The sequence below is a fragment of the Lepisma saccharinum genome, chromosome 3 (genome assembly GCF_977018435.1).
Source record: "Lepisma saccharinum chromosome 3, izLepSacc3.1, whole genome shotgun sequence".
Taxonomy (NCBI): domain Eukaryota; kingdom Metazoa; phylum Arthropoda; class Insecta; order Zygentoma; family Lepismatidae; genus Lepisma; species Lepisma saccharinum.
This window is the reverse complement of record NC_139231.1, coordinates 138,742,909-138,761,694: the sequence shown is the minus strand read 5'-3', so window position 1 is coordinate 138,761,694 and position 18,786 is coordinate 138,742,909. Positions and strand designations below refer to the sequence as shown.

Genomic DNA, 18,786 nt, shown 5'->3' with positions numbered 1-18,786 from the left:
CCTGGACTGTTCATGACTGGAAAGAAGTGTTGTGGAGTGACGAAGCCACTTTCTTTGTTACTGGTAGTGGTTCCAAGCGAGTGTACCGTTCTCCCGGTGATGATCCCACCCTTCCTCAGTACACACATCCAACTATAAAACACCCTCCCAGTATTATGGTCTGGGGTTCCTTTAGTTATGGTGGTGTAGGAGAGTTAGTTATTCTTCCTAAAAACCAGACCATGAATCAGTACTCCTATTTTGAGCTCTTAAATGATGTTTTGGAAGTGTCCTTTGAAAAAAGTGGAGCACCTTTTTTTATGCAGGATGGGGCTCCTTGTCACACAGCCAAAAGTGTGGTTTCATGGCTCAAAGATGCTTGTGTCCCTTTTTTTGTTGATTGGCCAGGACAAAGCCCCGACCTCAACCCGATTGAAAACCTGTGGTCTATCATGAAGCGACGTTTAAGGAACAGGGACACATCTACACTCCTTAAGCTAGAAGCTGCCATAAGGGACATTTGGGCCAATTTTCCAGTTAATCTCCTCCAAAACCTGGCTTTGAGTGTTCCAAAACGACTGACAGAATGCCGGAAGCATAAAGGAGGGTCAACAAAATACTGACTACAAGGTTTGTTGTTTGTTTGGTGTATACATCTGTTGTGGTTCTTGCTTTCACTGGTGTGGCGTCAATACTTTCTGCGCAGACTGTACATAGCAGGGTGACTAGCCACACAAAAACAAATCATGTTGACAGTCCTTATCTTGGACGATAAGAAAATAGTTAAGAAGGTAACTATATCCAATTAATGTAAATAAGTTGATAGATACAGTATAGCAAATTCAGTTAATAGAAAACTTTCTAAAATGAAAGAATGCTAAACACTTTACTTCATACTAGTAGCAAGATATTCTATCATCTCAAATTCTCAAGAAGGAACTGTCTATACGGTTACTGTGAAAATTGATTTCTGGATAATTAAAATAACAGATTATGTTATAAACTTATACAAGAAGGTACTTTCACTATTTGTGTATAGCTTCTAGTAAACAAAAGCTTCATTTTATTTTTGGTAATAAAATTGGCAGTTGTTTTGCCTTGCAAGAAAAACCATTGAGCTACATCTGTGAAAATAATTTCTTATACAAGTGTAGATATTTTGTACTTAAAACTATCTTTACTTTTGAACCACCCTTAGCTTTTTAAACATCATATTTTTAATACTTCACTTTTTAATTTATGTAAGGCAGTAAAAATCCTTATTCAAAGCAATTTTTTGTTTCTGGTATTGTCTTTATGTTATCTTCTTAACAGAATACAGTGAGCCTTTCATTCTGTAGTGTTTAGTGTGAGAGGAGATGCAGGGGATGGGATCTTTCAGTGAGCAAAATTTTCTCCAAATATCCTTCAGATGTCTCATTGATACCATGTTAAACCATAGGAGTATCCCAACAATCTCAATCAAGCATCACCCAGCTAACAAATTCCACTTGAAGCTCTACATCGAAGTAACATTACTGTACCATTACTTCCCCCCTATTTCTTTTGTGCACATAATCATGAAGTATAGTTTATCTCTGTTTATTTTTTTTTTAATTCATGTCTTTACATTGCAGCTCGTATAATTGGAACAAAGAATATTAAGAAATATGGAGGAGAGGAGATTCTTGTGTGCAATCCAATTCATTTTCCAGATCGCTCTATTGTGTCTGAGTACAGTGAGCCCATTGTTCTTGGCACTATAATTACACCAGGTACTGTAAAATCTGAAAATGATATCTAGTTTAGCACCTCACCAATGTAGTAAATATTGCAAGATGTTCATAATGCTTTAATAATACAAACTGACAAATGTTTTCCAAATACAATGTAAATGAAATATGATTTATCTAAAGAATTCTGTAACAATAAAAAGAATCAGAACACATAATAGTCTTCAGCAATGAAAAAAGATTCATGACCTATGCACGCACAGGAAAGGTTTTAAATGTGAAGGTAAAATAGTTAAAAACCGAAACACCTCCAGTTGAAGCTGTGTGACTAGCCGTGTCTTCACCACAGAAAACTAACATGGCAGAGCCATACCGATGCTCATGGAATCTACTAATCCTGGAAATTATGCAAAGTTTGAAGTTCCTATTTATTTTCCACCATTATTGTGTGAAAGAAACTGACTTTGTGATTGCGTAATAAATTTTAATATTCTGATGTAATTCTTGAATATCTTAAAACAAAAAAAACTCTTGGTAAATTGATCCTTACAATTGGAGTTCAATAACTACACACCAATATTAATTGAGGTGTAAGGCACCCAAATGTCAACCTCCCAATACCCTGGTAACTGCAGTCTTGCAGGCCAACAAGGCTCGGCTGTCTGGACCTACGGCCAGTATAATCCTTTGTAGGGTTGTGTTTCGTCCCGTGCTCTGTCCCTATATGCCTTGAGTGCCCCTTTACGCCATCAGCTCTTACCATGGGTAAGGAGATTTTAATCCTCGGAGACAAGTGTTGATTTTAGTTGTAGTAAGTGGCTGATCCAGTATAATGTGACGGGACAAATAACCAAAGTGTTGATGTACCCAAAGAAATTACAGTGGAATCCTTATTTTACGTTTTCCCGCATTTTAATTTTTTTCAGTTTGGTCCCCTGAAAACATAAAATCAAGGTTCCACTGTATTTGAATCAATCAACTATTAGGTATTACAATTGTCAAGCATCAACATCTGTCAGTATCAGTGGGAATCTGTACAGGATTGACATCGGTTTGAGTACTGATTCAAAGTAGTATTGTCTGTTGATCAATCAATTGAATTAATTAAACAATTATTTAATTATATAATTAGTTGAATAATCAACATAAATGAAGTTTTCTCAGGATATCAGCCAGGTGATTTCCAGGTAGGATTCCGAGCTTTCGAGAGCTAACATCACTCTCATCTTCAAGGATTAAAGTGCAGATAATAGTTAGGGTATGGTTATATGTGTTTGATATGGGAGGGGTACGGTGTAGGTGGCAGGCTGGGTCCTGTTCTAGTCTCGTGTCCCTGTTGAGGTTTCCCCTTTTCCCCGTAGGTGGCTATTGCTTCCTTGATGATTGTGTCCCAGTAATTAGATGACTTATTGATGATCTTGGTGGTTGTGAAGTCGATTCTATGGCCCCCTCTCGAAAGCTCAGAAGCCTATCCGGAAATCACCTGGCTGATATACCAAGAATTGATTGATTGATTGATTTAGTTTATTTTACTTCGCGTTTTGTGCCTCTTGGCTAATTTGCGAAGATGAGGATGAGTGATGAAAGGATGAAATTGATGAATGGACATTCACAAACAACCAAGCCCGACCAGGATTCGAACCCGGGACCCTTGGCGTCGCAGGATATACCAAGAAAACTTCATCATTCGCCGCCAGGAAATCTTCAAGAATTAAATCAACATATATATTTTTTTTATTATTAGATGAGTACATTGGACCAATAATGTCACTTTGCATAGACCGACGTGGTGTTCAGCAGAGTTCAACAAACATAGACAACTCCCGAGTGATGTTGCAGTTTTTGCTTCCTCTCAATGAAGTAGTTGTGGATTTCCATGATCAGCTGAAGTCTCTGTCGTCAGGTTATGCAAGTTTTGATTATGAAGATCATGGTTACGTTCCTGCTCATCTTGTAAAGGTAAAGTTACAACTGGAATTTATTACTACTGTAGGGTGAACACTGATCGAGAATTCCTTACTCATGCTAATTCCTTAGCACTGGAGTCTGCAATAGGAATTTTGTTCTTGAAATTGAAATGATTAATTGAAGGGTTAGCTGGGAGAAGGGCATAACACAGAAACATAGTTTGGATGTAATCAACGAAACTATCTTCTCACTACATCGCTTGCTACAATATGACAATATTCATGTATAATAATCCATGGTGCAACAGTCCTTGATATTTGGCTATATATATCATGTTGGTGATATATCATCACGATATTTTAGCAATATGTGATATATTGTCACAATATTTGCCGACATATATTGTGGAGACTATATATATCGCCGATATCAAGACATGGAAAAATATTATATTGTATCGTCTGTGATGATATTTTCTTGACGATATATCGCAATCTCAAATTTCTGATATCATCCATCCCTAGAGGATGATGTGTGGCTGGCACGATGAACTCCCAGCCAATGTTGTAGGTTTCCATGACTGGGTTAAGCTATTCATTTGTAGCTCCCCAATTTCTTCATGATGGTGAGCGGCCACCAGTCCCATACACTGGTTGAAATCTCAGGAGGAAAGTTGAGCTTTTTCTCCAGGAGACTCGAACCAGCATGCATCTTGTAGTCCGAGCCCAAAGCCTGACTAACTTCTTAGACTGCACAGCCTCAGTGCGGGACATATTCTGTATATTGCCTACAATATACATGAATAAGCAAATGTTTGCTACAGTAAAACATTGAAAAATAAGCCTTGCAAGCTTATAAAAATTACAATTTTGCCCACATGGAAATCCCCACCTTGAAAAATTTCATTTTTCAGGTTACGTGCGACTTACTCACTTGATAAACAATAAATAAAATAAAATACTTATTATTCTTACTTACGTTCAGTAAGTATGCATTGAGTAATTGACAACTATTCAGGGACCACTGTGCCCTTCTTCAGGTCGGTTTATCGGCTTCACAGTTGCCCACGAAGCTTCGTCAATAGCAATGGCAAGGATTAGGTTTACATGAATAGGATAAAATATTGGGATTCCATTACAGCTGACCTGTATTTTTTTTAAAACCACTATGTAAAATTTCCCCCTATTAATACCCCACTGTTACACTTATTAAAAAGGAATCCCTCCGGCCTTTTTGCCAATCACATGTTAACAGTCAATGTCTTCCTTGCGAATGCATGAGGTCGTGAGCGAGTTAGATCTCCCCCCCCCTCTCTTTTTCCCTTCTGCATTACTTCATTCAAAAGTGAAATCGCGTACGACTCGAGCCTCGCGCTCTACGTCTGGGGTAACCTTGAATCCGATTTCCTCATATTCCCGCTTTTCCCATTTTTTCAGCAATCCTATCCAGAGTTCGTAAATGTTACAATCTTCCCTATTAAGTTTATTTTCTCTATTCCTACATATAAATGATACCTCATATACATTTCTTTTAAGTAGTTTTTCCTTCCTCTCTAAGGACTTCCCGATCCTCAATTTCATGCTCAGCACAGGAGCTGAACATTTCACAACAATCAATCTTCAGGGTACTTAATGAAGACCTGGGAATTGGAGCTTACCGGTGGAGTACTGGAAATTTCCTGACGACACAAGTGAAGAAGCAGAGGGAACTGAAATCGAGACGGCTCCTGCTCCTTGCCAATGGGCATTGCAGGATTCTCTTCCCTGATAAATTGTTCACCATTAAATAAAGTTTTAACCGCCAAAATGAAAGGGTGTATGCTTCAAACTCTCAAGAAGTTTGTGAGAGAGTTCCCAAAAATCAGAGATGCCACCAGCCATCCTCAGTCATGGTTTGGTGAGGGGTGAGCTATGAGAGTTCCACCAGGCCTCATTTTTGAGGAAAGGGCTTAAAAGCCGTGCGAAAGTGTATGTGGAAATTGTCCTGGACCCTCTCATGACACTGTTGAACCAAACAATGTTTCACAATGAATCCTGGATGTTCAAGAAATATTATGCCCCAGCTCATAAGGCAAGGATGACGCGACGGTGACTGGAGACCAGTGTACTCGATTTCATCTCCACTTTTAATTGGCCATCTGATAGCCATGATCTCAGTACCTTGGACTGCCCAGAACTAGAGGAGACTGTCTGAAAGAAGAGGCACCCTATAATTGAAAGTTAAAAGTGCTCCTTGATAGTAGCAGGGACTGACTTTCCCATCAACACAATCCATGCTGTAATAGATGTCTGGCCAGGGAGACTTCGAGTCTGTATGACGGCAGAAAGTGGGCATTTTGAAAACTGATTGGTGCTATTTATGTGTAATATATGTAAGTGTAACCTACATGTGAACCCATATTAAATTTATTCACAAAATAGTGTGTAACAGTATTTATGGCCAGACTATGTATAATGCCTATTTATCAGAATGATATTCAATATTAACTTTGCATTAAAACAATTGAAATGTACAGTAGCCAATATTTTCTGAGTGCTTTATACTTTCACTCCATGTAATAAAATTCCACTTCATATTTCCATTGTTTCCAACGAACCAAAACTTATTATTTTCTTTGGATTTGGTTCCATTATATGAAGTGTGAATCCACATGTCTACCCAAGTCCTCATAGAGCAGAATTTATAGATTCTTGCATTTGGTAGAAATTTTTTTGTGCCTTTTGCCTGCCTATTTTGACTTTTTATTGACTAATATCTACATCTGATCTCTAATCATAACTACTTTTGTGTACAAAATCTGATATAAAATATTGTTATCTGATTCATTTAATCATATTTGATTTCAGTTTTCTTTTTTCATTGTCTTGTGGACATAGAGAGGCATCAAACTTGTTATGGAAAACCATTTTTAATTGTAGATTTCAGATGTGGTTAAGTTTAATTAGCTTTATGTCACATAATTGCCAATCAGTGGTATGAAGAAGGTAATCTGACGTTTTGTTTCCAGCTGAGCATTTTGTTGAATGGAAATTGTGTGGAAGAGCTGAGCACCATTGCTCATGAAAGTCGTGCAATGCAAGTAGGTCGCAGAATGTGCTTGAAGCTGAAGGAAATGATTCCACAACAACTCTTTCAAGTAAGTAGTTACTCATATTGAAATAATAATAAACAAGAGTGTAACTTGACTGAATTTAGCCAGGGCTAGGTAGTTCTACTAGTAGTAGAAATTCATCTTATATCACCAATCATCAGGGGTATGTGCCTCGTTGAATGTCTACAACACATAGCTCCATCTGACCAACAATCATCTTCAGGGGTATGTGCCTCGTTGAGTGTCAACAACACATAGCTCCATCTGACCAACAATCGTCTTCGGGGGTATGTGACTCGTTGAGTGTCAACAACACATAGCTTCATCTGCCCACCAATCATCTTCAGGGGTATGTGCCTCGTTGAGTGTCAACAACACATAGCTCCATCTGCCCACCAATCGTCTTCAGGGGTATGTGCCTCTTGAGTGTCAACAACACATAGCTCCATCTGCCCACCAATCATCTTCAGGGGTATGTGCCTCTTTGAGTGTCAACAACACATAGCTCCATCTGCCCACCAATCATCTTCGGGGGTATGTGCCTCGTTGAGTGTCAACAACACATAGCTCCATCTGACCAACAATCGTCTTCGGGGGTATGTGACTCGTTGAGTGTCAACAACACATAGCTTCATCTGCCCACCAATCATCTTCAGGGGTATGTGCCTCGTTGAGTGTCAACAACACATAGCTCCATCTGCCCACCAATCGTCTTCAGGGGTATGTGCCTCTTTGAGTGTCAACAACACATAGCTCCATCTGCCCACCAATCGTCTTCAGGGGTATGTGCCTCTTTGAGTGTCAACAACACATAGCTCCATCTGCCCACCAATCATCTTCGGGGGTATGTGCCTCGTTGAGTGTCAACAACACATAGCTCCATCTGACCAACAATCGTCTTCGGGGGTAACTTGACTGAATTTAGCCAGGGCTAGGTAGTTCTACTAGTAGTAGAAATTCATCTTATATCACCAATCATCTTCAGGGGTATGTGCCTCGTTGAATGTCTACAACACATAGCTCCATCTGACCAACAATCATCTTCAGGGGTATGTGCCTCGTTGAGTGTCAACAACACATAGCTCCATCTGACCAACAATCATCTTCGGGGGTATGTGACTCGTTGAGTGTCAACAACACATAGCTTCATCTGCCCACCAATCATCTTCAGGGGTATGTGCCTCGTTGAGTGTCAACACATAGCTCCATCTGCCCACCAATCGTCTTCAGGGGTATGTGCCTCTTTGAGTGTCAACAACACATAGCTCCATCTGCCCACCAATCATCTTCAGGGGTATGTGCCTCTTTGAGTGTCAACAACACATAGCTCCATCTGCCCACCAATCATCTTCGGGGGTATGTGCCTCGTTGAGTGTCAACAACACATAGCTCCATCTGACCAACAATCGTCTTCGGGGGTATGTGACTCGTTGAGTGTCAACAACACATAGCTTCATCTGCCCACCAATCGTCTTCAGGGGTATGTGCCTCTTTGAGTGTCAACAACACATAGCTCCATCTGCCCACCAATCGTCTTCAGGGGTATGTGCCTCTTTGAGTGTCAACAACACATAGCTCCATCTGCCCACCAATCATCTTCGGGGGTATGTGCCTCGTTGAGTGTCAACAACACATAGCTCCATCTGACCAACAATCGTCTTCGGGGGTATGTGACTCGTTGAGTGTCAACAACACATAGCTTCATCTGCCCATCAATCATCTTCAGGGGTATGTGCCTCATTGAGTGTCAACAACACATAGCTCCATCTGCCCACCAATCATCTTCGGGGGGTATGTGCCTCATTGAGTGTCAACAACACATAGCTCCATCTGCCCACCAATCGTCTTCAGGGGTATGTGCCTCTTTGAGTGTCAACAACACATAGCCCCATCTGCCCACCAATACTAATCATTTTTGGGGGTATGTGCCTTGTTGAGTGTCAACAACACATAGCTCCATGAGCCCACCAATCATCTTCGGGGGTATGTGCCTCGTTGAATGTCTACAACACAGCTCCATCTGCCCACCAATCGTTTTCAGGGGTATGTGCCTCATTGAGTGTCAACAACACATGGCTCCATCTGCCCACCAATCATCTTCAGGGGTATGTGCCTCGTTGAATGTCTACAACACATAGCTCCATCTGCCCACCAATTGTTTTCAGGGGTATGTGCCTCATTGAGTGTCAACAACACATAGCTCCATCTGCCCACCAATCATTTTCAGGGGTATGTGCCTCGTTGAGTGTCAACAACACATACCTCCATCTGCCCACCAATCATCTTCAGGGGTATGTGCCTCATTGAGTGTCAACAACACATAGCTCCATCTGCCCACCAATCGTCTTCAGGGGTATGTGCCTCGTTGAGTGTCAACAATGCATAGCTCCATCTGCCCACCAATACCAATCGTTTTCGGGGGTATGTGCCTCGTTGAGTGTCAACAACACACAGCTCCATCTGCCCACCAATCATCTTCGGGGGTATGTGCCTCGTTGAGTGTCAACAACACACAGCTCCATCTGCCCACCAATCATCTTCGGGGGTATGTGCCTCGTTGAGTGTCAACAACACATAGCTCCATCTGCCCACCAATCGTCTTCGGGGGTATGTACCTTGTTGAGTGTCAACAACACATAGCTCCAACTGCCCACCAATCGTCTTCAGGGGTATGTACCTCATTGAGTGTCAACAACACATAGCTCCATCTGCCCACCAATCGTCTTCAGGGGTATGTACCTCGTTGAGTGTCAACAACACATAGCTCCATCTGCCCTCCCCTGTTTTACAGTATGTTTGGCAACATGCTGTGTATCCAATGCTCATTTGTTTCATCCTGCCAGCAAGTTTTGGTGCATTGCGACACGAAAATGCCTGATGTCAGTTAAAGAGAATTCAACTGATCGCTGATTCGTTGTTTTCCAGTCACCAGCTGGAAATGCAATCAGTATAATGTTGTTGCACTGTGAACAAAAGGTCTCCCCATTATTTCTCTATTAGATGAGCAATTTACATTGTGTTGCTGTGCAGTACATTGTATGAGTGTATTGTGTTTTAAATATTCATATAACACCTTCTTCCTTTTGCAGGTCTGGGTAACCAAAGCCCACTCTGCAACTACAAGAAATTGATCATACCAACAGCGATAGGTTTTCCTAAATTTCTTTTCCCTTTGGCCTGTAACTTTTCAAGGCAAAGTGTTATCTGGCATCCTCAGAACATGATGTTTCCACTTTAACTGATAATTTTGAATTTCTTCGACCATCGCTAATACCTTCCATTTATTTCAGATTTTGTCTCGTAGGGCAATTCCACTTAAAAGACCACAAATGTGCATATGTTGAAGAAGAGTCCAACAATCACTACCATATACAAGAGCAGGTTTTGAAATTATGTTATGGTATCTACTTTGAATTTATTATCTAATTTGTTTTCCAACATTTCTTTTCAAGATTCCATGTAATCCCAAAGTAGTAATTTGTAACTGATATTGCAAATACTGAGGATATTTTTGTCTCATAATGCAAATATAGTACATACCTTCTTAACAACTTTATGAATACGGAGAATAATTTCAGTGGCCACTGCCACCTTAATCGAAAAAGAAGAAAAAACAGCTTCGCGGATAAAAGTGAGTACTAGTTTCTCCGTATTTATGTACTACCACGTCTCTCCCAATTATGAAAACTTTATGAAAATGTAAAACATACCACTTGCATAGTTTTGCATGAATGTGTGGGAACTTACTAGAAGTTGTTCAAGTAATTTCAATCTTTTTTATGTTGTAGGTTGCTATCCAAGCAGCTGTAGGAAGCAAAATTATTGCAAGGGAAAATGTCAAGGCTCTTCGCAAGGATGTTACAGCCAAGTGTGTGCGTATGTTTTAGTTGTTAATATGTATATAGATAAAACAATTCAAAATGCACCACAATACTATGAGCTACAAATAACATTATCTACACATAATCTTGATAATCTACACAGTGCAGAGATTAAAAAAAATATCTCGTTTTGTTTCAGTTTGTATGTTTGTGATCATGGATCTTCTGAAATATTAAGGATAAACAATATCAGCTGGGTTGCTTTGAAAACAGAGAAATATCAGGGAATTTACGTGCATTTTCGAGTCTGCAAGAGAAAAAGTTGCAAAGTGAAGAAGCAGTTCACTTCCACTTCTGGATTCGGTTCCTGTGATTCCACTCCCAAAAAAAGATTCAGTTTAGAAACTTGTTTCTTTCGTTCTTATGATTCTCAGTCTTGTGCAAAATTATGGTTCCTTCGAATTTCTGTAATAAATTTTCACTTTTATAATACTGGATATCAAGAAAGAACATCAAAATGAAACTTGCAGTCCAGATATCTGATTGATAATTAAAGTACATTGACAATATGATCATAATTATCGGAAAGGTTGGTGAAGATGAGGTTATCGTCTATTATTTTATAGATCTTAGTCTTGTTGGCATTTCCTATAGAATTCCTATATGCAACAAAAATTTCTCCAGATGGTGTTATTATAAATGTAAGCAAGAAAGCAGCATTTTCTGACACTATAAATCTGCTAGAAAATGAAAAATTGTGTATGGTTTACAAAGATTATGTTGTTTATGAACTTTTTCTGTTGTTTTTATATTGCGGAGATCTGTTATGGTGAAATAATGTATCTCTGTTACCTTAGCCTGAAGGCTAGATGCACATGATTGTAGCACCCAATAGATTTTATGCCAATTGTAATTTTACATTTTATTCTTCGAATTTTCACATGTTTTTGTGCATGTATAATGAAATTTTCTAAAAAAAAGAAAGTTGTGAAAGTGAATATTCATAATTAACAGATTATATATTTAATTGAAAAACACAAGGTTCTAAAGCAAAAACAAATGATAAACATGTCTGGAAACATTTCATTTTTGGACTGGGAAACCTGGAAATGTCAGGGAATTTCATAATCAAGAAATCGTAGCTACCCTGTAGAAGTGATCAGTTTTTACTTACTTTTATTACTCATTCTAACACACATTTATTTTGTGAACACAACAGTTTACATATATATATTAAATAAAGAAAAAATAATGAAAAAAGAAACTAACCTGTAACAGATAGATGGTCAGTCAGTTGGTTTTATAATATATTTGAAAAGGGGCCTCTGAATTATGTGTTTGATTTGTAAATGAGTTTAGCAAGTTTGATATTTTACACTACATGAATAAGTAAAAATTTTAGTCTTGTATTTACATGATATTTATAGCGGAACATATTTGAAAAATGGACGAATTTTTATGTTTAGTTTTCTTCTGTGTAGAAAGTTTTTCTGCACTTGATAATATACATGCTTTCAATTGGACATAATAGTCATGTAAATAAATGCTGAAATTAAGAAGAAACTTCCATATATTTTCTTGTAACTTACAATACCACACACTTAGGCAGTAATATTGTGTGAGAACTGTTTCCACCAGTAAATGTATAGTTATTTCTATACAGGCCCGTAGCCACAATTGATCTCCAGGGGGGGCTCATTGGTTATAAGGGGGGCTTTGTAAATCAAGTCCATTTTTCAAAATTTTAACAGTGTTAAATGAAGGTGTTGTGGGGAGGGGGGTCATTAAGTTACATAAAGTTTAGAAATATCACCCAAATACTACATTTTTCTATATCATTTCAAATCTCACTTGAAGCGTTAATTGCCTGCTACTGAAATCATCCCTTACTACACACTCCATACTACGTTTGATGACACAGATACAGGGTGTATATAAACATGTGTCAGAAACTTTAGGGATTTATTCGTGACATCAAAACATAACAAAAAGTTCATATGAACATGGGTCCGAAAATCCTTCGTTAGGGAGGTATGAAAGGAATTCGCTGTAGTGACTCCTGGTTGTATAATGTACCTCAAATGTGCATTTGTACTCACTTTCTTGTGTACAGTTGGGCATGGCATTTGTTTTTTGTTTATTTTTTCATTGTTGTTTGTTTTGTTTTACAGTAACTTCCATCACAACACATCACAACGATGTATTCAGTGTCTGAAATGACGGATATGCACTACATGTACGGCCTAGCAGATGGGAATGCGGACGCAGCACGTCAACGTTATGCTGAATGTTACCCTGGGAGGCAGTTACCTTGTGCACGAACGTTTGTACGACTACACCAATGCTTGCGAGAGACAGGCACATTTGAGAAGAGAGTTGCAGATGGTGGGAGACCACGCGATGTACGAACGCCTGAGCTTGAAGAACGGGTTCTTCGAACTGTGGATGAAACTCCATCAACCAGTACAAGGAGAATTGCGAGAAGGGAAGGCGTTAATCACATGACGATCTGGAACATTGTGCATGAAAATCTTCTGTACCCGTATCACCTTCAACGGGTGCAAGGATTAAATGAGGCAGACTTTCAGCCACGAATAAATTTCTGTCAACGCATGTTAGGGCAATGTGCTGTGTTTCTGCAGTTCTTAGCATGTACCTTATTCACTGATGAGGCTGGGTTTTCACGTGATGGGATCTTCCATTTTCATAACAATCACATCTGGGCTTATGAAAACCCTCATGTAGTGCGACAAGACAAACATCAACAGAGGTTCAGCCTGAACGTGTAAGGTGGAATCATTCATGATCATCTCATTGGCCCTTACTTCTTTCGTCAACGTCTGACTGGACAAACGTATTTACAGTTTCTCAGACATGAGTTTCTTCATTTACTTGATGATGTACCTCTAGACGTCATCCAACGAATGTGGTTTATGCACGATGGTGCTCCACCGCATTTTACACGGATAGTTCGCCAGTGTCTCGATAACCAGTTTCCGAACAGATGGATTGGCCACGGGGGATCCATTGCATGGCCTGCCCGATCGCCAGATTTAAACCCAATGGATTTTTTCCTTTGGGGACATTTAAAATCCTTGCTGTATTCAACTCCCATACCCAATGTTGATGTTCTGAGGGAGCGTATCCAACATGGATTTGACCAAATACGGAACACACCAGGAGTTTTCCACAACGTACGGCAAAGTATAGAACGCAGGCTCAGGGGATGCATGGAAGCAGGAGGTGGTCACTTCGAGCAATTTTTGTAAATGGCAATGATTTTGGCAAATGCCTCATTTTTGTGCCATGAATATTAAATCCTTTCATACATGTAAATTTGTTTGGTCAATGTCTCATTTTTTTGCCATGAATATTATTTCCTTTCATACCTCCCTAACGAAGGATTTTTGGACCCATGTTCATATGAACTTTTTGTTATGTTTTGATGTCAAGAATAAAACCCTAAAGTTTCTGACACATGTTTGTATACACCCTGTATTTATATTACACAAGAAAAGATGGACAATATCCAATCAAAGTGCCTAGCGCACATTCCACTCCCCGGCCGAAACAATAAACCTCCCCTTCATTCCCCAAAACTTGGGTGTTGTTAACCTTTGACACAGATGCGAAGGGAATTTGCACAATGACATCAAAGTCACAGATTTCTATATAAATAGGAGGTCGCAACAGGGGCAACGAAGGTACAGATAAAGAAGCTCCCCTGTGAAATAACTTTCTGAAGTCTAGAGAAGAGAATCTCCTAAATACTTGCCGCTACTTACACTTCTTATAAATAAGATGAACGAATGTAATAGCTGCTGTTCATGATCCATGAATGTATCCTTCATCAAAGTTGTGAGCAAAATAATATCTGCTGTCTACATTTTCACTTTTCACTGCAAACAAATTGCACAAAATAGTTTCACCTAATGTCAAGGGGGCTGACCTCAGTGCCAGGGGGGGCTGATGGTAGTTCCAGGGGGAGCTCAGCCCCCCCCCCTGGCCCCAGTCTACCTGCTTCCATGATGCTGTTGCAGTTATGAATATGAAAGGTAATTTCTGTACACAGATTTTTTTAAATGAATTTCTACAGCAAAACCATCAGGGAGGAACACATCAATCAGTTTCTACAGGGCGAGGCAAAAATCAGGGTACATACATACAAACATATAGATTATTAATATGTAACGGTTACAGTACATGTTCAATATGTGCACCATATGCTTGAATGCAAGTTTCGATGCTCCCAGTTGCGTCAGACATCTGCTAGTGGTGGTTTGGGAGATGGTGCCTGTGATCCTTTCTTTGAAGTGGTCCTTTTCTTAGCGTACATGGTGGCCTTACATGTCCCCACAAGCAAAAATCCAGGAGTTAGGCCTGGTGATCGTGGTGGCTATTCACCTATGTAACCTAACCTTGTCTCACCCTGTACTTTAAAAACTTGAATTTTACATTGGTTATTATTGATAAAGCTTATATTGCATGCATTCTATCTGTAAGGTTTTCATATCACTGCATCCATAACGAACAAAATTGTGATTACCACAACACATTGTTGAATGAAAGTGTAACTAGCATTGCTTCTTTTTGAGCTTATAAGTTATAATATTTCTTGCAGTATGGTGGTGACATTACTCGTAAGATGAAGCTGTTGAGAAGGCAGGCTGAAGGAAAGAAGAGAATGAAGATGGTAGCAAATATAGAGATTCCTCGTGAAACATTTATTGAAGTGTTGAAACGTGATAAATAATAAATTTTTCTAGTTTTAATAAATTTATTAGAAAAAAAAATTGTTTTCCTTTTCTGATTATTTTCTGTAAGAAATATTTTTACCATCAAATTAAATGTTATGCTGAATAAGGAAGTTAAAAATATTAAACATTTACTTATGTAAATTTGGTGTGCAAATCCAAATTCCCATTTGGACACAATTTACATTACATTTCCATGCTTTTTGTAATTCAAACAAAAGAAAGGTAATCCACCGATTATTGCTTTTATACGTAAGTGTATTCTAACACATCTCCAAAACATAACATCAAAATGATTTCTGTACTGATGCCAGCCTCCATCATGCTTAACTGTTCTGTGGAGCTACCAGAACACTTAAATTTTTGTGATTGATAATGTTTGTCCCCATAATGCAGTGGCAGTGACTGATCTTACAGAGGAAGTAATGCATTGAATGTAGCGACCTCCTATTAGCTGTGATAAGACTGACACCAGGGATGATTTCTAAGCAGCACTGCTCAAGGGTAGATTAAATGGGGTGGGGGTGGGGGATGCAATCAAATCCCCAAGGTCCTTGAAAGAGTGCCATGAATGACTATCTGCTGAGGACCTTATTCTATCTTTTTGTTCAGATATTGATAAAATGTGTGAATGAAATACAGAAAACATTGTGGTACTTTATGGCACACATACAGGGTTCCCACATATTTTCCCTGAGTTTTTTCATAGTTCTCCTTGTACAATACATTACTATTGGGCAAATCCATTTCAATTCAGGCAGATTTGAGAAAATCTGTCAGGGTGATGTCACAGATATCCATGAAACTGAAATATATTATTCTAGATACAAAATTATGAGACACATATTTTTTTGTTTCGCAATAAAAAAAAATTTGGCCATCTTAGGCTGCTTCAAAGTTTGGGGACAAATTTTCACAAGTTTTGGTGCCAAAAAATGTAAACGGCTGTTTCTCAGGAACTATTAAAGATATTTGGATTCTGTTTATTTTATCTGAAAGTTTATTGAAAGCCTTTTCAAATGCATATACAACGAACTTTATATGCAGCTTTTGGGGTGTGCTATGAATGAAATTTAAAAAAATTAGCCCCCTTTTGGACCCCCAAAATCTCGAAAAAGCCACCCTAAAAAAATTTCAAAATTTCAGGGCAATTAACAGCAATACCTCAAGTTGAACATATATAAATTTCACTGGGTGTATATGCCTGGTTGTAGTTTTATACAATATTTTAATAAGCACATTGACAAGCTGAAAACTTAAACACAATCGTAATATTGAAGGAGACAAACCTTATTTCATCAGGCTATTATTGGTAAACAATATACAAATCATAAGAGTCCATAACCAAATAATTCATGTAATTGGTATATATCATGATATTGCTGATCATATTCAACATTTCTTATTTATAGAACATACTAGAAGTCATTTGTTTTTCATGTTCACATGTTCATTTGTTTCTTTTCGTTTGAGACAAATTGCTGTTAATTCCTTCTGAGCTTGAGTTTTGAGTCATTAGGAAGATGTTTACAAGTGGAAAAGCAGTGTTTTCTGAGAAAAGAATAAAGTGACCTGGTTTGAGAACAGGCATAATAAATGTGTATATCAAAGCAAGAGTTGGAAGTTCAGACAACTTGAACATCTGTTCACGCAGGGTCGTTACACAGTTAAGCACCTTGCTACACAGCACAATTTATCAGCAAAGCATATTAAGTGCATTCAGACTGCAGAAGAATTTCAGACTGTTGTTCAGACATATACGTCAGGTGTTACACTGATTTACATTTCATCTGCAGAGATTCAAACATTCCGTGATATGAAACACAAAGAGTGGGAACATGTGCAGGCAGTGCGAATGATTCATAAAAGTCATGTGTGGCATACAGAGGGAACTGGAAATGATATTGTAGTTTCCATTGCAAGAACTGCCCAGAATGAGAAACAAGAAGTGAATGTTACTATTGGAAACAGCTCACATGTTATGCAGTATTGTAAAATTCACGACATCAAAGTGAGAACGTTTTTGGCTGTTATGTATGATGACTGCTGGTGGGTTGAAGAAGCAACTAAAGTGTACTTCGAGATGCAGGAAGTGCATGTAAATTTCATGCTGCCACATGGACCTGCAAAGGGCTATAATTTTCCTGATAGGATTAGGCAACACTAACATCAGTATGTGATACCTTTGCAAAATATTCTGCAAGTTCTTTCTTCACCACACCCCCTTGGACAATCTGGAAGACTGCATGCCATCTCTAATACTGAAACTGCCTGTGTAGAAAAAGCTTTCATGAACAGAACTAACATATGCAATGCCGGTACTGGGAGTTCACATCGCCTAGCTTGCATAAAAAATGTCTTACGTTTAAGTTTTCAGCTTGTCAATGTGCTTATTAAAATATTGTGTAAAATTACAACCAGGCATATACACCCCGTGAAATTTATATATGTTCAACTTGAGGTATTGCTGTTAATTGACCTGAAATTTTGAAATTTTTTTAGGGTGGCTTTTTTTAGATTTTGGGGGTCCAAAAGGGGGCTAATTTTTTTAAATTTCATTCATAGCACACCCCAAAAGCTGCATATAAAGTTCGTTGTATATGCATTTGAAAAAGCTTTCAATAAACTTTCAGATAAAAAAAAACAGAATCCAAATATCTTTAATGGTTCCTGAGAAACAGCCGTTTACATTTTTTGGAACCAAAACTTGTGAAAATTTGGCCCCAAACTTTGAAGCAGCCTAAGACGGCCAAAATTTTTTTTATTGCGAAACAAAAAAATATGTGTCTCATAATTTTGTATCTAGAATAATATATTTCAGTTTCATGGATATCTGTGACATCACCCTGACACCCCCTGCCTGTCTGCATTTGGAATAGGCCTATTTAAAATTTATTTTACAATGGCCTATTTATTTTATTCAAATTCCACGAGATTTCCACGTGTGTGGGAACCCTGGCATGGCAAGGTCATAGAGGAGGGGTCACTTTTTTGTTAGTAAAATAGTATGCTTTTTCTTTGATTTATTTCCTATGAGGTTGGGGACTCAACTTACTAGCTATCTGCAAGGGCAGATTAAAGGGTGGCGACCATTTTCCTCTGATGCGACTTTGGGGGAGAACCACCAATCCCAGAGGACTTGTATTATTTTTAGATAATTTACACAGTTGAAATGAAATAGAGCAACCATTATGGCATTTTACAACATACACAGTTGCAGCCAGCAGGGGAATACATGCTCTGCGTGCTGAAAGAGGGATTAACCCCCCCCCCAATCTGACCCAGCATTCATAAAGAAAGAAAAAAAAAGGAAAATATGGCAAAATATAGGACTGACTACTTTAAAAAGCAGGCCTAACTTCCCCTCCTCGTCACAAAAATTCTTGGCATGCTGCTGCCAGAAAGGACTTTTGATGAAGAGCATATTTGTGAAATATTTCACTCATTTTCAGTGTATTTTCTATGTGCTCGGAGCCAACATTACAAACTAGCTACAACGGGGGGGTCTCCCATGAGTATCT

At 38.7% G+C, this 18,786-nt stretch overlaps 1 protein-coding gene across 1 annotated transcript in view; it reads left to right on the top strand.

The window, feature by feature from the left end:
* waw (Translation factor waclaw) overlaps positions 1 to 15,296 on the top strand; it is a 34,161-nt gene extending 18,865 nt beyond the window's left edge. The window contains exons 7-11 of the mRNA XM_083120204.1: positions 1,596 to 1,733; positions 3,436 to 3,650; positions 6,607 to 6,735; positions 10,479 to 10,562; positions 15,133 to 15,296. Of these exons, the coding sequence (XP_082976330.1) occupies positions 1,596 to 1,733; positions 3,436 to 3,650; positions 6,607 to 6,735; positions 10,479 to 10,562; positions 15,133 to 15,264 (698 nt within the window). The 3' untranslated portion in view covers positions 15,265 to 15,296. The remainder of the gene's footprint in view (positions 1 to 1,595; positions 1,734 to 3,435; positions 3,651 to 6,606; positions 6,736 to 10,478; positions 10,563 to 15,132) is intronic.
* Positions 15,297 to 18,786: the final 3,490 nt, after the last annotated feature.